The 23,386-nt window shown below is 44.8% G+C and overlaps 3 protein-coding genes across 5 annotated transcripts in view; 2 read left to right on the plus strand and 1 right to left on the minus strand.

The window, feature by feature from the left end:
* sipa1l3 (signal-induced proliferation-associated 1 like 3) overlaps nucleotides 1–7,106 on the plus strand; it is a 93,832-nt gene extending 86,726 nt beyond the window's left edge. For all 3 annotated transcript variants that reach the window (XM_063492735.1, XM_063492734.1, XM_063492736.1), the window contains 8 exons: nucleotides 21–469; nucleotides 1,287–1,514; nucleotides 2,122–2,284; nucleotides 2,364–2,538; nucleotides 2,637–2,786; nucleotides 3,473–3,599; nucleotides 3,979–4,060; nucleotides 4,314–7,106. In XM_063492735.1, the coding sequence (XP_063348805.1) occupies nucleotides 21–469; nucleotides 1,287–1,514; nucleotides 2,122–2,284; nucleotides 2,364–2,538; nucleotides 2,637–2,786; nucleotides 3,473–3,599; nucleotides 3,979–4,060; nucleotides 4,314–4,499 (1,560 nt within the window). In that variant the 3' untranslated portion in view covers nucleotides 4,500–7,106. The remainder of the gene's footprint in view (nucleotides 1–20; nucleotides 470–1,286; nucleotides 1,515–2,121; nucleotides 2,285–2,363; nucleotides 2,539–2,636; nucleotides 2,787–3,472; nucleotides 3,600–3,978; nucleotides 4,061–4,313) is intronic.
* Nucleotides 7,107–7,475: 369 nt separating this feature from the next.
* LOC134640797 (ribonucleoside-diphosphate reductase large subunit-like) lies at nucleotides 7,476–13,989 on the minus strand. Its single transcript, XM_063492737.1, has 4 exons — nucleotides 13,732–13,989; nucleotides 9,074–11,055; nucleotides 8,106–8,294; nucleotides 7,476–8,017 (listed from the first exon to the last, which is right to left on the minus strand). The coding sequence occupies exons 1-4, from the start codon at nucleotides 13,748–13,750 to the stop codon at nucleotides 7,826–7,828; spliced, it is 2,382 nt and encodes a 793-aa protein (XP_063348807.1). The 5' UTR covers nucleotides 13,751–13,989; the 3' UTR covers nucleotides 7,476–7,825.
* Nucleotides 13,990–15,718: 1,729 nt separating this feature from the next.
* On the plus strand, nucleotides 15,719–23,385 carry qpctla (glutaminyl-peptide cyclotransferase-like a). The gene is made up of 7 exons (XM_063492738.1): nucleotides 15,719–16,454; nucleotides 19,502–19,648; nucleotides 19,723–20,016; nucleotides 20,335–20,496; nucleotides 20,898–20,997; nucleotides 21,086–21,202; nucleotides 22,005–23,385. The coding sequence occupies exons 1-7, from the start codon at nucleotides 16,233–16,235 to the stop codon at nucleotides 22,148–22,150; spliced, it is 1,188 nt and encodes a 395-aa protein (XP_063348808.1). The 5' UTR covers nucleotides 15,719–16,232; the 3' UTR covers nucleotides 22,151–23,385.
* Nucleotide 23,386: the final 1 nt, after the last annotated feature.

Here is a 23,386-nt window from a genome sequence, read left to right on the forward strand (position 1 = left end):
TGACTCTGTGTCCTCCGCAGGGTGAGACTCAGTACTCCAGTCACTCCAGCAGCAACACGCTGTCCAGTAACGCCTCGAGCAGCCACAGCGACGAGCGCTGGTTCGACGGAGGCGCACCTGGAGAGCGAGGAGGCGTGGGTTGCCTCGGTGAGCCGGCCGATCCTGACCCCGACCTCCTTAACAAGGGCGGGTCCAACGATAGCGGCATCGACGCCTCGACCCACTACGGAAACGGTCGCCACAGCAACATGTCCAACAGCCAGCCCCACAAGGCCATGCACAGCTCTGCGACCTACAGTGGCATCCCGGAGCTGTCGGTGGGAAGGAGCGGCGGCAGCGGGGGGGAGGCTAAGAGACGAGAGTCTTCGCCCATTATACCAGCTGCGGCCAATCAGAACAAAGGGTACAGGACGAGGACGTTCCCTCCTCCTGGCTCCAGCGCTGATAAAATGGATGCTTTCAAGCCCAGGTAAGTGACAAACTCCTGATGAGATGCTTCACCTGCTGATCCTTTTATGAAACTCGTAGCAACGTTGTCCTGTAAGAATGTCAGGCCAGATAGACAGAGAGCGAATGTTGCAGTTTTAGGCTCAGTTTCATGTGCTTATTAATCACTTTAGAGTGTTTTTATCAGTCTTTAGTTTATGTAGCATCATCACATGACTGAAAATGTTCAATACTAAACTAAATGTAGAGAAAAAGTAGGATTATGGCCGTCTAATCCTTGTTAAACATAAAGATCATCATGTGATCTCTTGCTCTCGTGGTTTTATAACTGTCAGGGCCGCGATATAAATCCACGCAGGGATTCAGCACACAAACCTCCACCCGCTTCGGTCACTCTGTGCTGGATTAAAGCAATCTGTGCTGAAACTCTGAGTCCCAGCAGCTCTTATTCTGTACTGTACGTGCATGCGATGTGTCACATGATGATCGAGACACGTAACCCCAAGTCCTAAAAAAGCCAGAACATTGTTTAAGATGTGGATAAAAAAAGAATGCAATGATTTGCAAATCTCATAAACCCATACTGTATTCACATTAGAGCGTAGAAAACATGTTTCCTGTCCTCTGAAAAACTTTTCCACTAAAATATTAAAGAAGCGTTCATTGAAAAAGGAAAACAAAAAACATGGCAGCCATGTTCTGTCACTTAATTCAATCTAATAGATGGCGATCATCCTCAGCGTTAATAGAAGTCAGATTCAGATGTATTTCTCTTCTGGGGTCTTTCTGTCCTGGTGAAGCACTTTTATATTGTTTCTTTTATCTTCTGTAACCTTCAGGGCCTACACACCGCAGGGTTACAAAACTCCAGTGGAGAAACCACGGCCTGTCCGAGCCTCTACCGCAACACCCACTTCAGCTCAGCTAAGCTCCACCCCTCTGTCCAGCTCCGCCCCCAAGTCATCATATGGCAAGAGCACACCAAGCGGTTGGCATGCAGAAGACTCCAACCCCTCTCCTTCAAACTCAACCACAGCATCGAGCTCTGACAGCAGCAACAGCAAGAAGTAAGACCGACAGCCTCAGCGGATCTGCTCTGATGCTTGGTTCTTCTTCCGGGATAGAAATTATTTTTAGGCACCTCCTTTTATACCAAAATAATCATATAAATGACCTCGTACTCAAAAGGATGGTGGACATAAATGTGTGATTAACGGTGCAAATTATGTAATAAAATTTCGCATTTTTAAAGCGCTGATCAATGAAATAGAAGGAATTTGGCTTTTTGTGTCTTTATCTGTGGAGTCAAACTTGGGCCCGCACAGTGGTCATGTCCTTTGTAACATCTGCCCCGTTTTCACTTTGTTACTTAAAATCACATCCACAAAACAAAGTGATCGGAACAACTTTCCAAGTCCGTATATCCATCCATCCGAGGAGCGCGTGATCGCTCCTAAACAAAGGGAAATCCTTCAACACATGTTTGTTTTTACTCGAAACCATCCAGAGAGTTCTGACTCTCCTGTAAGTGGCAGCAGACCAACAAACACTGGAGGATACTGTAGGCAGAATAAAGTGGAACATAGTTTCTTACCGTGGAAAGAGGCAGGAAGCGGTCTTCAGTAAAGGAAAGACTGTATGTTTGTGTTTTGTTCTCATATCTTGTGTCTCCAGGCAGGTGGACACAAATTCAAAGAACGTGTTTGGACAACCTCGCCTGCGAGCGTCACTGAGGGACCTGCGCTCGCCACGACGGACGTACAAGAGCAGCATCGAGGACGACCTGAAGAAACTGATCATCATGGACAACCCGGGGGAGACGCCGCAGAGAGACCCTGTGAGCATCGTGCTGGTGGATGATATCCGTTTTCCTCTCATGAGCACACAGCTCTGACCTCTGACCTTTCTCCCTGCAGTCTCCTAGACGCACCCTGCAGCGCACCTTTTCTGACGAGTCGCTGTGCAGCGGGCGCAGGGACGCCGGCTTCGCCAGCTCTGAGAACCAGACGGCTCCCAGTGACGTGCTGTTCACCTGCACGCTGCCCACACGCAAACACGCCGGCTCCTCCAACCACATGCAGAGCAAGAAGGGTGAGTGCCTCGATTCTCTTCCCAGCGGCTTGCAGCAACTAAAGCAAACCTGCTGTGATTGTGTTCTGATCATTAATCACGACTCTGCTGCCCCACAGTGCCGCTCTCTGCATCCGAGCTCTCTCTGACCGAAGTGAGAGACAAGCTCCCCCCTCTGAGGAGGCTCGACCCCGGCATGATGCCCCTCCCCGACACAGCCAGCGGACTCGAGTGGTCCAGCCTGGTCAACGCTGCTAAGGCGTACGAAGGTGAGGATGGATATTTCAGTATTAAATGTAACATAACCTGGTTCATGAGTGATGAGGTAACCACCATCTCTACAAGAGTCTCCCGGAAATATCGACCCTGTCCTCACTCGTGTTGAGGATGGAGTCATGTCAGATCTTTGAACATTCGTCTGGCTGTTAGGAACCCTCAGCAGTCTACGTCCTCTCAGTGCTGATGTGTTTGTAGTAGCACAGCTTTCTATGTTAACTGTTATGTTTTCTGCTTTTCTTTACATGCAAAGCTGAAGTAGTGCTTTACTTAAAAAAAAAACAACAACAACAAAAAAACTTCCTTATCACTCGCTAAGCTACTGCTAACTTCACTCCACTAAACCCCATAAACCCTGTTTCTTCACAGATGTTTAACTTTATTGTAACATCTGGCAGAGCAGCCACACCGATCGTTTTATTGGACCTGGAAAAAGTTTTGGACTGTTAATCATTCAGTGGTGCCTCGGTGCTTAAATTCGTATATATATATATTTTTTTTTTTTTTTTTTGCGCCCAGAGGATCGTTTTATGTGGCTGCTGGGATTTGGTTGCTTTTTACCTTCTTTTACCACTTTTGTTTTCCCAGGAAAGGTTTTTAGAGCACTCCTTTTCTTTTTGGGGACGTACTTTATGTGGAAAAGGCTTTTTAAAAGCACGATCATGTGTTTCTTTTGCAGCACAAAGAGCAGGTTCCCTGTTCTCGCTGACTGACCCGCAGCTCGGAAGTCCAGACACGAGACCGGCCGCTAGTCCAGTCCAGTTTCAGACTCCTCAGACGCCACGGACCACGCCCACACTCAGCAGGTAGGTCAGCCCCTCTGTTACAGAGATCCAGAAGGACATGTTATCAAGAAGCAGAGAGCACCTGTAAATATTCAGGTTTTCATAAGTCACTACTGCCACCTGGTGGTAGTTTATCAGCATCTCCTTTTGAGCGTTTCCAGAATTAATAGTTTGTTAACTCTGTGGCACCAGAGAGGCTGTTTGTCCTGCCAGTGAGCAGCACACTTTTTAAAAACAACAACAACAGGTTTTTACTGAAGATGAAGCGCTTTCGGATCCTCATAATAAAACCAGTAAAACCAGTCTGTTTACCTGCGGCGTGCACATCACAGCGGTGTTTTGTGTGTGTAATCACTGGATCCACGGTAATGAATGCCAGGTGTGTTTGTGTGTGTTACAGCGATGAGGTGCCCAACGATCTGTCCGGTCGGCTCTACCACCTGGAAGTGATGCTGAAGCAGCTGAACAATGACCTGGAGAAAGTGAGAGCCTTTTGTTTTTCTCTCTAAAGCAGGAACCGTCTGAGGTTAAAGTACCAAATAATCGATAATAAGTGACTGTGGAGTCATGTCTTCTTAAAGACTTTAAATATTTACATGTGTTGTTGATGTTGATTTATGTTTAAAAGCTGCATCACCTCATTGTGAGGCTCACATGTATTTGTGGCTCCATGCAGATGTTATTTGGTCTTTGATAACTGAACATTGCCTTTATTTCTCCTCCTCTCTATCGCAGGAGAAGCAAGATAAGGTCATCTTACTTGCAGAGATGGCCAACCTGAGAGAGAACAACCAGCGGCTGCAGGTGGAGAGCCAGACCGCCAGCGAGCAGCTGCGCAAGTTCAGCGTGCTTCTGACCAATCTCAATAAGCCGGGCAGCGACCACGAGGCTCACTCCTTAGCCGATTCACAGAGGGAGTGACCGACAGCCAAGGAAGAGAGTGAGGTTCAGGCCAGAGGGAGGGGCTTTCAGTTCCCATGATTCCTTGCACTCACAGGGGCGGCAGATGTCACACTCAGCTTCCACTGGGCTGCCTTAAACCAGAGAGAAAAAGAAGATCTGGATTTTTTTAAACCCTTCCAGTAGAGAACCTCCCTCTCTACACGCTCCCTGCTCTGAGCCTGTTTATTTTTCTAACTGACGTCTGAATATTTGTCACACGGTGTAAATACATCTGCTACTATGCCGGAGGAGCGAGCAGGAGTGGAGATCCTGACTGTTTTAGAGAACACTACATCACCTGGAGAGGCCTAATACTGTTCCTGCAGCCAATCAGCCAAAAAAATAAATAAATAAATAAGACTGCATCTCCCAGAATGCACTAGAAGAGAGGAAGCGCTACAGACGTGGTACTGTAGATAGATGCCTGTGTGGTACAATTCTCATATATCAATATTATCGACAATGTACTGATATTGTATAAGAGACGTACTAAAGGTGTGTGTGTGTGTTTTTGTGTGTGTGTGAGATTGATGGTACAAAAGTGAGAAGCATTACAGCACAGCATTGTTTGTGCTGGGGATGTATTTTATTCCTCGCGTGTGTGTGTGTGTGTGGACAGCGGAGTGATGAACAAACCTGTTTACTGTAATCTGAATCCTGTGGGCCTCGCCGCTGTTTTCCTGCCCTCCGTTTACACGGGTGACCCGCGGCGGCCCACGGCTGTGAATCAAGCCATCAGTGTGCCGAGAGCAAACGGTCGCAGAGCTCGCCAGCGCGGCGTCGTCATATCTCCCACACAGAGCAGCGTCCTCAGCAGTGCCCGATCATCTCAGACCTGAATGAACTGATGGTTGCTTTAACCTTAAGCGGGTCCTTTGTTTGGTTTTAGTTGCAGAATTTTGAGAGTTACACTTACCTGCTTTCTGGTGAAGAGCTTATTCTGAAGTAATGTGGTTGGCGTAGCCCCACATGAGCCCAGTTTTGACCATATTATTGTTTACGTTTTGGGGAATAAAGCATGGCGGATAAACTTTCATTTTTACCTTTTTTATTGGACGTACCAACTGCTGTAGCTGGATTACTGAAAAACTGGAGAAATGTTTAAAAATCAGCCAACTTCTTGCTCCTGGTAGCTCTCAGAAGAGCTGGTAGTTATGAGGTGATTCGATGGCTCACACACGTCATGTTATTTTTGCTTTTGTGAAATCAAATTGCTTCCATCACGTCGCTGTAACCTCTAACCGACGTCCTTTAACAAACCTTGTGTTGTTTATGATTTAGTGTGTCAGGCAGCAGAGCGACCCGGTTGTTGTTGTTTTTGTGTTTTAAGACGTCACAAACTGAACTGGAGTGCATAAAGCATGTGCAACAGCCTCACCAAGAAAGTAAATAAGTGTATTTTCTCAAAGTGTTCTCAAGTCTGCATGTATTTGTGATCCAGTGAAGCTCCGTCTCCGGCTGAGCGCGCTCACAGGAAACATGTACTGTACCTGAAAGTCCGTCACATCAGGACAGATGTGCTTGTTTGAGAGGACTTTTCTTGTGTTTTATACTGCGAAAGTGCTCTCAATGATACTGTGTACTGTATTTTTCATACAGAAACATGTTTTTGAATGCTGGCAGTGAATGGACAGTACACCCCAACCCTCTCGCCCCTCCACCCTGCTAAAACTGTACTGCACTCTCATCTCTCTGATAAAACAGGAGGTTTCTCTTTAACTGGATCTGTTTAAAGTTTCCACTCAGGTTCCTCAGGATGCTGTTAACGACACTCGACCGTTGGGTGGGGGGTGGGTGATGATGACAGACGTCACCCTGCTGTCTGCACCGTTGTCCCTTTAAATGTTTTTGGGCAGCAGGATGTTTCAAATTGCTGGAAGAGCCAAAAAAAACTTTTTTTTTTGTCACTGACCCCAGAGGATAACTACCGCCTTCTTCCCCCCCGCTCCACTCTCTCTCTCTCTCTCTCTGCAGCACCCGCTTTAAACCCACTGCCTCCTTCTCTGGGTTGTTGTCATCCCAGTTTTTTCTTTGTCTTTTTTGTCTTTAAGCAGCTTCAGTCGGGTTCCTGTTAGCAGGATGTCCTCCATCCACACAGCTCTGCAGGTGTAGCTGTGATTTTAGTGTCTTCAAGTCTTAATCTTTAGTTTGCTGATGTAAAAGGGGCAAGGTTGTTTTTTTACATATATATAAATCTTGTTATGTATAATTTTAAGCTATTTAAAGCATACACAAGGACCCCTATTGAACAAATCCAATAATGCATTATTACTGGTAATATTGTGACTAGTTATTTCCTTTTTGTTTTGTGTTGTTGTTAATATTTTTATAATTTATTTTTGACATGTTGGCCACTGTTGCAGACAATAGTGAAGATGAGAGGGTACTGCGTTTTCTCTTCAATTCCTCCTTCCTTTCCTTTTTCCTCAAGCCTCATTGTTCCTCTTTCCATCGATGTTTCCTGCATTCAGCGGGAATAACTGAAGCAAGGGTTTGGTTTTCTTTGGGTTGTAATAACATGTACATTTTAAAAGTGTAAATTATGTTTTCATTATTTTATAAAAAAAAAATATATTAAAAATAAGTCAAAACATTTGCTGGTTTCTGGTCTTTGAGTTTTTGAGCTGTGGTTTAAAAATAACCTGCTTTTGGTTCCAGATTTTAGAAAACGACTGCAGGGTTGTAAGGATGTTATGAGAAGTTAGTAAATTAATTCTGTGTATGTAAAGAAAATGTTTTTCACTTAAACATGAAGCAGATTTTTGCTGCATTAACAGTACATTTGAAAAAACAATTTGCTGTCTGTCCCCATTTTCATTTTCAGGTTCCTGGTTGAATTAATCAGTACATTTTTTGGTTAATAAACTGGTATAAACAGTCTCTCCCATCGGTGTCCGACGTAAAGATAACCTGAGTAAATTTTTTTTTTAAAATTCTGTATTTAAATCATTTCATTTGAGGGGAAAAAAAGCTATCCAAACCTACCTGACCCTGTTTGAAAAGTAATCATCCTTCTTTATCATAAATACTTGACTGCAGTTCTGTTAAGTGTGGCACAATTTTGTCACAGCAGTGAATACAACTAAGAAAAAAAAAAAAAAACATTCAGTCCATTTTGTTTATAGCAGACAAAGTGTCAATGAAACAGATTTTACTTTAAGTTTTGTTAGAAAAGTCTCAAACGTATTTTACAGCAAGTGCTTTCTGTCTTTGAGTCGACAGAAAGTTTATTTTATACAATACTGAGTTTTAACTCTGAACTGTAGTGGAAGAAGCTTTAAGTCAAGGAAGAAGATCGGAAACGTTTACGAGCCGCACATCAGGCACTCGTCCTTGTTCTCCAGAGAGCACACCATGGCCGCCGTGTTGCGCTCTTTGATCTCCTGCTCCGAGGACGTGGCCGGTTGTGCCTCCTTCAGCTTCTCCTTGTTCAGGGTGAACTGGATGGGGTTGGCGGCAGGCTTGGTCCTCAGGTAGTACATCCCAGTCTTCAGACCCTGCGGTGGGAGAAAGAGGGAGTTATTTTAAACCCCAACATGTCTTCATGGTGAGGTTTCACTCCTCCTCGTGCAGCTCAACACTCACCTGCTTCCAGCCGTAGAAGTGCATGCTGGTCAGCTTGCCGTAGTTCGGCTCTGCTATGTGGATGTTCAGGGACTGGCTCTGGTCGATGTAGGCCCCACGGTCGGCGGCCATCTTGACTACAGTTTTCTGGGAGATCTCCCATACGGTTTTGTACAGCTGCTTCAGATTATCCGGGATCTCATTGATGTTCTGTCAAAATTTTAAAAAATAAATAAAACTAAAGTTTCAGGTCCAAACACAAAGGAGTAAAAACAAAAAAGAAATAACCACCTGAGCTTAAAACATCTTAAACTTCTCAGCTGATGGTATTTGGGACACACAGACCAGAATTTTGGGCTAATGTGATGCTTAAAACTATTTTCCATTCAATTTTATTTAAGTAGCACCAAATCACAACACTCATGTCACGGTGTTTTATTTTGTAAGGTAACGACAACAATTGAGCGAAAACGCCAACAGATAACCTAGCAAGCACTGCGTGACAGTGGGGAGGAAAAACTCCCCTTTAACAGGAAGAACCAAGCTTTAAACAATTTGCTGTGGAAACGAAATAGTTACAAAAATAATTGGACCATTTCAAAATGTTAGACTGAGATGACGGATTTCCTTCTTTGTGTTTTCACAGATTGCTTTGGATCCTCTAAATATTTGTTTATTGATTTATTTTGTGGCACCTGATCGAAATTCGTTTTTTAATTGATGAACTAGAAGACTAATTATTCAAGATCAAAGAGGATGAAAAACAGCCAAGAGATGGAGTATTGCCTTAATTTCATTATGCTTATTTCAAGAGTCTTGAAGCTTTAAATGTATATATTTAAAAGCAGTCGAGTGGCATTTTATCATTTCCTGTAAAGGAAATGTTTGGGAATCAATATTTTAGTCTACAGAATGAAGTTCACACCTAAGAAGCTGGAACCTAGAGATGTCTGTCATCTTTAATGGTTTTCCTTCCTGCTGATGATTACCTGGATGGATCCATTGTGAGCGATCAGCTGGTTCTTCATCTCCTCATTCCACAGGCCCCTCTCTGTCAGGTCTTTGAGCAGGTGGGGGTTGACGATCTGAAACTCCCCCGAGAGCACCCGGCGGGTGTAGATGTTGCTCGTGTAGGCCTCGATGGACTCGTTGTTGCCCAGGATCTGGGCGGTGGAGGCCGTGGGCATCGGGGACAGCAGCAGGCTGTTCCTCACGCCATGTTTGGCGATCTTCTCCTTCAGCAGCTTCCAGTCCCACAGGTTCGTTGGCGTCTTCTCCCACATGTCGTACTGGAGAATGCCCTTACTCACCGGTGAGCCTTCGTACGTCTCATAGGTGCCGAGCTCGGCGGCCAGCTCGCAGCTCGCTTCCAAAGCGGCATAATACATTGTCTCAAAGATCTGGATGTTGAGCAGTTGAGCCTCGGGGCTTTCAAAGGGATAACGCATAAGGATGAAGGCATCAGCCAATCCCTGGACCCCGATTCCTATCGGCCTGTGGCGCATGTTCGACCTCCTGGCTTCTTCCACCGGGTAGTAGTTGATGTCAATAACCTTGTTCAAGTTCCTGACAATTACTTTGGTCACGGATGCCAATTTTTTAAAGTCATAAGTCCGCTCAGGGGTGACGTACATGTTGAGAGCGACAGAGGCCAGATTGCAGACTGCCACCTCGTCCTTGCTAGTGTACTCGACGATTTCCGTGCAAAGGTTGCTGCACTTGATGGTGCCCAGATTCTGCTGGTTGCTCTTCCTGTTGCAGGCATCTTTGTAGACCATGTACGGCGTCCCAGTTTCTGTCTGCGACTCGATGATTGCATACCATAGCTGCTGAGCCTTCACCACACGCTTCACCCTCCCCTCCCTCTCATATCTGGTGTAGAGTTCTTCAAACTCCTCCCCCCAACACTCATCCAGCCCGGGGCAGTCGGCCGGACACATCAGGGACCAGTCTTTGTTGCTCTCCACCCGCTTCATGAAGAGGTCAGGGATCCACAGGGCGTAGAACAGGTCCCTGGCTCGCTGCTCCTCCTTTCCTGTGTTCTTCTTCAGCTCCAGGAAGTCAAACACGTCGAAGTGCCAGGGCTCCAGGTACATGGCGAAGGCGCCGGGTCTTTTGTTGCCCCCCTGATCAACATAACGCGCTGTGTTGTTGTAAACCCTCAACATTGGGACGAGCCCGTTGGAACAGCCGTTGGTGCCGGCGATGTAGCTCCCCGTGGATCTAATGCAGCTGACTGCCACGCCAATCCCTCCGGCTGATTTGGAGATGAGGGCGCACTGCTTCAGCGTGTCGTAGATCCCCTCGATGCTGTCATCCTTCATGGCGAGCAGGAAGCAGCTGGACAGCTGCGGCCTGTTGGTTCCAGCATTGAAGAGGGTCGGGGAGGCGTGGGTGAACCACTTCTCTGACAGCAGGTTGTAGGTCTCGATGGCCGCTTCGATATCCGTCCCGTGGATTCCCACAGCCACCCTCATGAGCATGTGCTGCGGACGCTCAGCTACTTTGCCATTGATCTTTAGCAGGTAAGAGCGCTCCAGAGTCTTGAAGCCAAAGAAGTTGTAGGAGAAATCTCTGTCATAGATTATGGCCGAGTTAAGGCGGTCTTTGTTTGCAAGAACAATGTCGAGTGTGTCTTTCGAAATCATGGGGGAGTGGCGTTTGTTCAGGGGGTTGATGTAGTTGTACAGGTCCTCCATGACGTCGCTGAACACCTTCTTCGTCTCTTTGTGCAGGTTAGAGACGGCGATGCGTGCGGCGAGGATGGCGTAGTCGGGGTACTTGGTTGTGAGAGTGGCAGCGATCTCCGCCGCCAGTGTGTCAAGCTCCACGGTGGTAACGCCGCTGTACAAACCCTGGATGACCTTCATCGTAATCTGGGCTGGGTCCACAAACTCCATGTTGAGTCCGTAGCAAAGCTTCTGGATGCGAGATGTAATTTTGTCGAACATGACGCGCTCTTGGCGTCCATCTGAAAAATAGAGAAACGCATTTTTCTTTTAAAAAAAAAAAAAAAAAAAAGGGCGACTGATTTTATGAATGCAACAGATTTTAAATCCAGTTTAAAACATTAACCACGGCTCGTATATTTTTGGGTTCAAGTTTGTTTTTAAAGGTTAATAATCATGTTAACATACTTAGAGCTCAGGTTTCCGTTCTTCTCTTGTGTGATGTCAAGGTACCTGAGGTACCTACATCCCCAATATATTATTGGACATCCCTAATACCTCCCACCCACTCCATGACGTGCTGGCTAGTCACAGGAGCATGTTCAGTGAGAGACTGAGATTACCAAAAACCACCACTGAACCACACAGGAAATCATTCTTGCCCGTGGCCATCTCCAAGACAGGGCTGTGCGATATGACCAAAAACTCATATCCCGATATAAGACGCTTCTCATCCCAGTAACAATATATATCACAAAATTGTGTATTTTCTGTAAATTCTGTGAAGCTCAGGCAGCTCGACCTGTGTGAAGTGTTTTCGGCTGGCTGTGTGTACCTGGAGTCAAGTGTTTTGACCGATGCATGAAACTTTTATATAGGGCTGTTCGATATAACGATATATATCGATGACGATATAAAAACATCTATCGTTTCATTTTACGCTATCGTTTGTTTCGTGGTGTCGCAAAATAAACTGTTTACGGCAATATTTTTTTCATCGTTTTGATGGTCACTGTAGTGGCTATATTAATTTCTTAAAGTTCTCTCTTTCTCTTATATTTAATATAAACACACTACAGACAGACAAGCGCCTGTTTTTATGCGTTGTCATACAACTGTCGCAACAATGACGGTAAAACCATCGCGTGTCCGCTTGTTTAGTTTCCACAAACCTTTCACAATAAAGCTCAAGATCCTGTTGAGACTTTTCAAAATAAACTGAATCACGTGAAAGAGTATGCAGAGTGTTTAGGGATGAGAAGCAAAAACGAGCCGTCAGGTGCTAAAAAATAAACCTTAGACTCAAGTGTTAGAACAGGCTTTTCCCCGCAGCACGCTGTGTAATAAATACAAAGAAAACGGTGGCCGTTACAACTTATGTCTAAAAATGCATCATTTCAAACACTCGACTCCAGGTACACGACGCCCAGCTGGAAACACTTCACGCAAGTCGAGCTGCCCGAGATTCACAGAAAATGTTAAATTTTTGTGACTTATATCGTTATCGGGACGATAGATGTCTTATATCGGGATATGAGAATTTGGTCATATCGCACGCTCAGACAGACAGACGTAACAGCCGCCACTTTCTTTGTGAGTCTTTATTACATGGCGTGCTGCAAGGAAAACCTGTTCTAACGTTTAAGTCTAAGGTTTATTTTGAGCACCTGATGGCTCTTTTTTGCTTCTCATCCATAAACTCTCTCAAGTGATTCTTGCATAGGTGGTAGAAGAGAAAAAAAATTTGCTATAAACAGTGTATTCTGCGTCACCGCGAAACAAATGATAGCGTATAATATAAAACGATGGATGTTTTCATATCATCATCCGATATAGTTCGTCATATCGCACAGCCCTACCCCCTGTACAACTCCTCCATCTAATACGCTGTAAACACCGCAATAATTACACCCTTTTTGCACATGCTCTACAGTAAAATAACAAATGACAACGTTCACAGGTTAGAGTCAAATGTCAATCATATATATTCCACCCCTGTAATGTTCTTGATATGTATAATTGAGCCACTTGTATATATTAGCTCTATTTCTTAAATTTGTAAACTCTGTAACATATTGTTTTATTTAAATAGTCTAGTCTGTTACTGTCTTGAAGCAACTGTAACCCACATAATTTCCTTAGGGATTAATAAAGTATTCTGATTCTAAATATTAGGCGCGGCACCCCCCCTGCAGTTGAAACCTTCATGAGGGGCATCCAATCACAGGACAGTTTATTTAAAAGGCAGAAAACTAAACCTGCTTGTTTCAGATAACAAGGGGCTACACTGAGGCTCAAAACGGCATGAAGATGACAATCATATCTTTAGATGAAGCTCAACCCAAAAGTAAAGTTTCTTCCTATGATGCATTTCGTCTCTATTAATCTTTTTTCTTTGTGTTTTGTCATTAATCTTTGTCTACACTCTTCTCTTGTTTGGTTGTTATTTTTTCCTCCCTCTGCTCCTTTTCCTTCTCCCCTCATCCTCCAACCAGTCGATGGCTGCCCCTCCCTGAACCCTCCTAACAGGAAGAGAACCGGGTTCTCTTCTCGATGATTGGGAGTTCTTTCTCCCAATCATCGCCAAGACCTGCTCATTGGGATTTCCTCTCTCAAACTGTAAGGTTTGAACATTACAGTTCAGATCAAACTCTGAACACTGTCAAAACTACTTTCAAAGAGGAGGTGTTGTAAGGGTTTATAGATCTTCTTTATGACGTTACACTGCGAGGCTATAAAAACTTTTGGCGCCTCTTTTAAGACAAAGACTAAGTCCAAATTGTCAAACTACAACCGACCCCCCCCCACACTTAAACACGTTTAACCTCCACCTCAGGGGGACGGTGCAGCACTAACCAGCTCCTCACTAGTCCAGGTTAACCAGCCTGTCGCTAAATGATATAACCCCACAGCAGGCAGAAACACTGGTAACTCCACACGAAGCTAACCGAGGCCTGCTACAACATCGCAGCGCTCACCTCTTTTGACCACATGCATGTTGGCGGGCTCAGGCGTCTCTGTCTCAGGGGCGGGGGTGTGAGCAGCTCTCCAGGTACAGGTCGAAGCTGTTCGCGGGATCTCAGCGAGCTGCTGGACACTAACTCGCGGACTGCTCGCTGTAGAAGCGCGCGAAAGACTCCCAGAAAACCCGCTCACCTCGTATTTGTACGGAAGGCGTCACCACGGAAGTGAAGAGATGGACAGGCATCTCGGCCAATCAACATCGCGGGACTTCAAATCTGGCGGGACAGAGAAGTGTGTCATAAAAGTGGGTCAAAACACACAAAAAAGAAACTTTTACAGTCAAAGTAAACTATCCTGTTAACAGGAAAATGCCACATGTATGTGTACATGAGGTGTATTTGTCTGAAAAGGTTTAAAATTCCCGAGTTAGTACAGAAAAAATTGTGTGTTTGAGGGTTTATTGTACGTTTTCAGTTTGTATATATGTCTGTTTTGTTTTCAGAGGCAGGATTTTGGATCGTAAGAACACATATTATAGTGGTAATTTACAAAGAACCAAAGTATAAATAATAACTGCATGTCAAAGTATTATATTTGTGAATTACACGTTTCTGATGCATCAATTTAAAAGGTTTGATTTAAACTTAAATCCTTAAAGAGTCAGAAGACTTAAAAATCCGGAGAAACAGTAATAAATAAAACATGTTTGCTTTGTCACAGCGAAGCACTGAAGTTTAATGTGCTGCAGAAGCAGTAGAAAAATATACACTCAGCAGCCACTTTATTAGGCACACCTACACCTGCGCTAAGGCAGATAGAGTGAGGCTTCAGAGTGTAGTCAAGGCAGCACAGAAGATCATCGGCTGCCTTCTCCCCTCTCTGATGGACATTTATTCCTCCCACTGCCTCAACAGAGCAACAAACATCATCAAAGACAGTTCCCACCCTGGTTTTAACTTGTTCAACCTGCTTCCTCAGGGAAGCGCTACAGGTGCAATAGCACAAAGACCCACAGACTCAAGAACAGTTTCTTCCCAAAAGCCATAACCACCCTGCACTCACACATGCACTGATAAACACAGTTCACTCCCCATTCTAAGGATTTCCCTCTATAAACCATCACTGTGCAATAACCCAAACTGTATATACACAACACTATTCATTTACATATTGACTGATTTATTTATTTATTTTTACCAGATTGTATATTTGCACATTTTATATATTTTTTCGGTAAATACTGTCCATATGTATATAGTGCTGCAATAACTGTGCAGAACTATATACATGTTTGCACTGAGTAGGAGATGCTCTGTATCTCATTGTACGTCTGTATTGTGACAATAAAGGCATTGTATTCTATTCTATTCAATGGCTTATTGCAAATATCTAATTAGTCAATCACATGCCACCAACTCACTGCATTTAGGCATGTAGTCATGATCAATACAACCTGCTGAAATTCAAATTGATCATCAGAATGAAGAAGAAAGGTGAGGCAAAAAGAGAATGACCAAACTCTTTTGAGCTGATAGGAAGGCAACAGTAACTCAAATAACCAGTGATACATTTAATCCCTGAGATATTTTGATATAAGAAAAAGAACTGCAATCCTAACTGTATGTCTCAGTTTTACATGTTACATGTTAAAGAAATGCTGCTGTAGCAAATGAAAGAAATCTGACTCTTTAGGCTTAAACTGTAAGTAGTGAGTGTGTAAAATGACAGAAATCTATTACTTATTTACTTTGGTGCAGGGTAATGGCCACGGGGAATGTCTGTATCAGTAAAAAAAACAAACTGTAAAACCTATGAAAATACAAATAAAAGTCCCAAATTAATGTTCTCCTTCAAATTTTCCAACACTTTCCAGGAAGCCGAATTGAAGTGTTTGGGTTAAGGGCAATCTGAAGGCAAGAACAAGAAGATGTACCTAACAAAGTGTAGTTCCTTCTGCGCTCCATAGGTGGCGATTACGTCTTTTTTCCCCCCTACAGGCACCACAGAAGAAGACGCAGTGCAGTTTTCAGTGGAGATGTCCCGTAAAGAGAAGGGGTTCAAATTAAACATTTTTGAAAAGGAATAACGCAGCAGTGGAGTTATGATAAGCTTGCTTCGTGACTTAATTTTTGTAGTGTTTCTCTGTTGTAGCTGTAAGTGGATTAAAACGAGTTTTACGACAGAAAGTGAGGCGTTACAGGCGGCAGTTTGTGTCTCTGTTGTAATTTATGCTGGATTAAAAGCTCATCTGAACATCTCCAACATGTCCGGCGTGTCTTCGAGCTGCGGGGCCGCTGCGTCCAGGAGCTGCGACCCCCGGAGTCCGCCGAGCAGCAGCTAATGATGGGCTGCTGCTGTGCTGCAGGAGGGCAGCGTGCTGTGTCGGATGTCCCCCTCGGCTTTGCTTCTCAACAGCCTCCACTTCCTGTGTGACTCTCTCTTCTCCGCTGTTCTGCAAAGCCGGTTGTGACACGTAGCTGTAAGGACCGCTCGGAGCGGCTCTGCGCGTTCAGTCATGTCCAGGTCCGGCCGTAGGTACAAGCCGCTCCAGCAGAGCAGCGGGAGCGGCGGCTCGCTGCCCGGCTGTGACCGGGTCCGGATGCCCCGGGCCCGGGTGCTGCTGTTCTGCCTCCTCGGTGTTCTGGTGCTGGCGGTGATCCTGGGAGTGTACCTGTCCAACGACACCGTCACCGGACATGTGAGCCGTGTGCCAGCGGTGGATCTGAGCAGAGACAGGGTAAGAGCTGCGACAGGAAACAAACTGAAGCCGTGCACACAGCAGGACTGATTTAATCCCTACAGACGGTCATTATGACACCTCACTGTAACCAGACCTGTTCAGTCACAGCTGTGCTACGGGTTACTTCAAACCAGTACTCCAGGATAACTTAGCTTTTATAAGAATAACTCAAATACAGCATCGCAGTCATTCCAAATCTAAATGATCAGGATCTTAATAAGAAAAATCTGGCCAATAACAGCGGCTACTGTGGAGTGAGGCAATGCAAAGTTTGAATCTGTGTTTGCAGCAGTGGAGCTGAATCATATAGTGCTGCAGAGCATCTGTAATCACGCAGATGAGCCCATGTCATTTTTACATAACACGGATCATGCTGAAGTAATTACTGAGCTTAAATTCAATCATAGTCTGCTTATAATAACTTTAAAGTGTATCTGTGAGCAAGCTAATGTTGGCGTACTTTGCACAAAACAAATAAAGTGCCAAAGGCATTTTAAATATGAGCTGAATTTCTTTTCTTTCTTTTCTTTTTTTTTTTTTTTTTTTTACCAAAAATAGATTATTTTACTTTTATTTTGAATGAGCCAGGTAAAACATTAAAACAGCAGGAGCCACTGTAACTATTAGAAACACAATCACACAGATAGATGCAGAAGTGAACACAGCACCAGATTATATGTTAAAAACAACAACAAAAACCCAACTAACTTTCAGTCAAACTTGACACCTGAAATTCACTCAGAGCTCTGAAACTGTTTCAGTCTAACCTAAAAATGATTTTTTTTAATAGAATTACAGAGGCACTGTTCATTTTTAATGGGCAAAAGACTCGAGCTGTGAAAACATAATAATTTAACTTGCAAGGCCAAACCGATGTGAAGTCAGGCATATAGTCTGCAGGTGTGATTCATGACGAGTCAGCAGTTTGGTGGGATACTGACACTCTCAGTGCAGTGGCTGATATCAACATAAAAACAGCCAGCTGTAACATGTAGCATGTCGGGTGTGACATGCTTAATGACGATTTTCAAGACATCTTTATTCATCGGTGAGTCCGTGTCCCTCAAAGTAAATTGATACGTCTTATATTGCTTGACTTGTGACCATTGTAAGACTGCTGATTCTGTGTAGCAGTGTATCGTGAGCACGTTTGTGAATCTGAGCCCTTTGAGAGCAGTCATGTGGCCAAGAGTAGCATTTTCTCTATCCTGTAATATTGACTGAAACTGAAAACTACTATTATGTACAGGCCTACTGCTGTTTCTTCTCCCTGCTGCTGCTGCAGTCCTGACTGGGAGGCTCTCATATGAACAAATTTCACTGATCTTGCTCTCACTCTTTAGGATTCATATTAAAGTCAATTTATTTCACTTAGAGGTTCTTGCATGGACCTGCCCCTCGCCAGCGATCAGCAATGCTACAATTTTATATCCCACGCTCAGTCGACGGGCAGCTGTTGCAAGCACCAGACTTTGAGAAGTCGACATCTGTTGTGATTAAACGTGCTACATAAATAAACTGACGACCTGTTTATTTAGACGCTCAGCTCCATTAGTAATGAGCGCCGCAGCAGCGCAGGTGTGCCACTGATCATGTTTCACTCTGCAGCTTTTACCTATCCTCATTTTACTTTACTCCTTAGTCATGGCAGTTTAGTTTACGTTGCTCCAAATCAGAAATAAATTACAGATTCCTGCAAATAAAAAGGTGAACAGAGCTGCTCATAGCTTCTGATCAGCTATAGCTTCTGTCCCATAGCAAGTTGCACCTCGATCGGACCCTTTTGGTAATCACCACAACGCTTCTGGTTGGATTTTGGCCACTCTTCTTGGCAGAATTGATAGATTATATTTAAATTGTTTGGTTTCCTGGCTCAGATCACTGTCAGCTACCATGCCTCCATGGTTGACAGTTGCCACAGTGTTCTTAGGTTTGAAAGCCTTTACCCAAATGTACCCTGGCAATTCTCAGTCCATGGCAATATCAAACTCAGTTCACTGTGGACAGTGACACTGTGTCTCTCTTCCACAGCATGTCTTTTATCCTGTCTTCCTTCTCTCACCCCAACCGGTTGCGGCAGATGGCCTCCCCACCCTGAGCCTGGTTCTGTCAGAGGTTTCTTCCTGTTAAAAGGGAGTTTTTCCTTCCCACTGTCGCCAAAGTGCTTGCTCATAGGTGGTCATATGATTGTTGGGTTTTTCTCTGTATGTATTATTCTAGGGTCTAACTTACAATGTAAAATGCCTTGAGGCGACTGTTGTTATGAGTTGGCGCTATATAAATGCAATTGAATTGAATTGACACTGGCGTTCCAGCAGTTTACACTTATTCCTGAACATCCTGACCAATTTCCTCTCATCTGAGGATGACAGTTTGAGTCTTCTTCCAGACTTTGGAAAAGTGGTGTGACATGAATAAACTGGTGATCTTGGACTCTGCAGTTGTTCAGAAATGGCTCCAAGAAACCTTCCCAGCTTATGTAAATCTACAGTTCCTTCGACTTTCCCATTATTCTGAATATTGGTCAGTACAATGATGAGTGCTGTCAAAGAAAATCTACCAGATGTAGTCAATCACAATCACTGAAGAAGTACACTGTGCATGTAAACATTTGACCACAACTGTATATCTGGGTCCCACCTAAGAGGTTTTGGCTTTCCACCGAAGAAAACCCATGAGGACTCTGCTAAAAACATTTTGTTTAGTAGGGGTTAATTTTTCTTTGGCTTAAATACAGTTTTCTGTAAAACATTGCCAAAATCAACAGGAAACTGCACAGATTTGTCCTTAGTAAGGTAACACAGGCTGTTTGCCTGAACTGTGTGCGGGCTAGTTTTGCTTTGGGGCATTGAACCTTCGATAGTCAAAGGAAAAAAACATGTTGACAAAATAGTTAAATGGAGAAAAGGAGGCGTAATATAAACACTGGAGTAACTGAATGATCCTTTAAACCCATCAGAGAGGACGTGAACCTCTGGACCACGAACATGTGAAACGTCCCATCCTCGTGTTTACACACTGTTCTTTTTTTCCCTCTCCTCCAGCTGTCCCACAAACCCAGTAAGTCCTCTCCAGCTCAGATCCGCCGTCTGGCCTCTCAGGTGGACGGCACTCGCCTGTGGGAGGCTCACCTGCGGCCCATCCTGATAGAGCGCCTCCCAGGCACGCAGGGCAGCCTGGCTGTACAGCAGGTGGGTGTAAATATTTATAGCTTCCTTGCTTTTACACATTCCCCCCTCATCATTAACTCCCTGATCCACTTCAGCACATCACCTCCACCCTGTCCTCGCTGTCTGCTGGCTGGTCCATAGACCTGGACTCGTTCCAGTCCCCTACGCCTCGAGGCCAGGTCACTTTCACCAACGTTGTCGCCACTCTGGACCCTTCGGCACCTCGACGGCTGCTCCTGGCCTGCCACTATGACTCCAAGGTGCTGCCTCCAGACCCGCGAGCCCCAGAGAAGGTGTTCCTGGGGGCCAGCGATTCTGCAGTGCCCTGCGCTATGATCCTGGAGCTCGCCACCTCTCTGGATGCCCAGCTTAGGTCATTCAGACAGCAGGTGGGTTTTGTGTTGGCTGAATTTAAGCAACAGACAAAGCAGATGCTGACAGATGTGGTTCCCGCTCAGGATGAAAAGTAAAGGGCTGAGATGCTGACGAGAGTCTTTCTTATTGTGTTGTTTCATCCCTCTGCTTCTGAGGCCGCAGTACTGGGGAGAAAATGCTGACTTGAGCACTATCTCTCCAGAGGGCTGTGATTTATGTAGTTACCGTAGAAACACACACTGCAACAGCACTGCAGAAAGAGAAACTCAAGCCCTGCTTTTTTTTCCCCCCACAAATTTGATTACCTCTGCTTTCTTTGTTTTTCCTCTCAGAAACTTCCCGTAACTCTCCAGCTTGTGTTTTTCGACGGCGAGGAGTCATTTGAAGAATGGACCGCCACCGACTCGCTGTACGGCTCGCGCCACCTGGCCGAGCGCATGGCCAACACGCCCCACCCGGCAGCCTCCTCGCACGCCAACATGCTTCAGGCACTGGTGAGAAAGCTGCAGGCAGAAATATGTTTCCTCTGTGGTCACGCTTACTTCCTGAACCAGACGCGCTCCACGTTGTCCTTCAGTTTTCACAGCTTAAAAGTTGAATCCATTCACGCTCTGGTCAGACAAATCTGAAAAGGTTTCCACCTCAGACTCAGCTTCATACTTACATCTACAGGCTCTTGAAGTACATTTTGAGCCTTTTTAAAATATTCATAATATGAAGGTAAAATGTGCATAAACTCATTTAAAAAACATTATTGCACACAAAGGTCATGAGAAAGGATTATGAGGAGGTCAGGTGAGAGGGTCATGGAGTGACCCTTTGACTTACATTTAACATTTAAAGTACTCTGATTAAGACAAATGCCAGCTCCGTCTCTCTAACTTCGTCTCTGCAGGATCTCTTCGTGCTGCTCGACCTACTCGGTGGTCCCGATCCGCTGATTGCGAATCACTTCGATAACACTGCACGCTGGTTTGACCGCCTGATTGCTGCAGGTAAGCGTCCGCTGTAACTCCTCCATCAATGCTTGAATCCCTCCTGGACACTTGTAGACCCGATCTCTGCCTCCTTCTCCACCCTCAGAAAAGCGGCTCCATCGACAGGGTCTCCTGACGTCTCACCCCTCAGAGCAGACCTACTTCAGGAAGGATGTGTATCTCGGACCCGTGCAGGACGACCACATCCCCTTCCTTCACAAGGGTAGGTGGGAGCCAGGAGTGTAGCCTATATACCCACCCCCTGACCTCTGCGGCTGGAGGTCATCCCTCAGAGTTATTATAGTCGAAGCAAGCCACAAGACACTTAGATTAGGGCCGCAGCAGCGATGCTTTCCATGAACAAAGACACTGGCAGTGCTGTACTGGTGTATTTGAATGTTTCTTTGCCTCGCTCAAATTTTTTTTGAGCAGTAATTGATAGCACACCAAACCAGCTGCTTCCTTTTTCTGTTAAGCAGAACTTCTTGGGTTTTTTTTTTCAACTGGTTAAAATTGGACTTTTCTTGTTCTTGGATCCTCGCTCAGTAATGACAGATTAGCAGGATAACATGCTGCTGCCACTAAAACCAGGTGGAATTAAGACTAGCCTCAGTTCTGGTGCAGCCCGGCAGCGTTAACGTTTTCATCTGGGATGTATGCGAAGGGTCGACTTGGGTCCCTAAATTTTTAGACAGTTAACACAAGGCTCTGTGCAGATGTCTGCATGCTCTCAACATCTGTGTGACTGCGCAGACTTGCATACCTCAGGCCAGAAGAAAGCAATAACAAATATTCAGTAACAAGAATTAATGTAGATTTAGATTTTTTTTTTTGGGGGGGGGGGGTTGGGCTTGTAATTACAGTAATATATTCAGTTCGCAAGGGGTAAAATTTAAGCTTTACCTTTTAAGCTCAGTACTGTAGCACATGTCTGTCTCCAGGGATTTATCTCCTCTTTAAAGAAGAGAAGTCACTTTCTTTAACCCATGCTCAGTCACCATCCCTGCCTTCGTGTCTCTGTACAGGCGTCCCCGTGCTGCATGTCATCGCCACTCCCTTCCCACAGTTCTGGCACACACTGGAGGACATGGAGGAGAACATGCACCGCCCGACGGTGGAGAACCTGACGAAGATCATGGCAGTGTTTGTGGCGGAGTACCTGGGCCTCTGAGCGTTGAACACAGACAGCAACGGTCCGAGCTGGACCGGCGATAAACGACGAGGTGAGGAAGAGGAGAGCCTGGTGAAATGAAGTAAACTGGAATCTGAACTTTACCAAAGACGTGTATCTGCTGGGCAGTCCTCAGGTTCACGTGGACAATGAATCGGACACAGCTGAGCAAAGTGTGTGAAGTGGATGGTTAAAACTTTATTACTAATACACATGCTGGGGAGCATCATACCTGAGAAGCAGCTGGGAAATGTGTCTGTGACTCTATATTAATGTTTTTGTTCTGTTCCTGTGAAAGAAAAAAAGCCTTATTAGCCTTATTGATGATTTATCCTGTTAATAAGAGATGGAGATGCTCTTCGTCTTCTTGAGAGGGACCTGTTGTGCTCATTTTCAGCTCCGACATTTTTTTCTCGGACTCTGCTCAAGTAGTTTTGCATGATTTACCGATCACGTGCAGCCTGAAACAAGCCTCTCCTTTTAAACTGAGCTCCTTCTGATTGGCTGCCCATCATAAATAATAGAATATCTGCTCTCCGTGATATTCAGAGCCAAGAGCAGAAAAAAAACTGTGAAAAAGCGCATTTAGAGCACTCTCAAGCTTGAGCTTTGGCCATATTTAATAGGAGCATCCACAACTGTAGCCGTTTATATATACATGTGAAAGGAAATCAGCAAAAGCACGATGGGTCCCCCTTTAAGAACGACCTGTGACGAGCGGTGCTGCTGAGGACGCTTTTCGTAGTTTATCTGTGAGTACCTTCTCCTGACTTTACCTTCACATCAGTGAAGATCCTCATGGCCTTGGCTGTTATGAAGTGCCAGCAAGATGAAAATCATGAAGATGCAGATGTTACTATGGTAAAAGATCACACCACAGTGATTGTGAAATTATTTTATTCAGGTTCTCTTACAGTTTCGAGACATTTCAGGAAGTCGCAAACACTGAAAACGCTGTCTCCTGGTTCAGTGTGTAACCTTTGGGTATGATACACGTGGGTGCAGTTTACCAGCATGTACCCTTTAATAAAAATAATTCCCTGATCATTATAAATGTTTTGATTTCATCTGTGAATGCAGTGTGAAGATGCACCTTTATGCCACACCTGTGATCCAGTCTGTTGGGTTTAATCCAGACGTCTGTCTGTCTCGTGTGATGTTCTGTAAACGTTTAAGTCTCTGTACGGGATCTGCTAGGTCTTGTTTTGGTAATAAACTTTCAGTGACAACAGAAAT

The sequence above is a fragment of the Pelmatolapia mariae genome, linkage group LG14 (genome assembly GCF_036321145.2).
Source record: "Pelmatolapia mariae isolate MD_Pm_ZW linkage group LG14, Pm_UMD_F_2, whole genome shotgun sequence".
NCBI classification, from domain to species: Eukaryota; Metazoa; Chordata; class Actinopteri; order Cichliformes; family Cichlidae; genus Pelmatolapia; species Pelmatolapia mariae.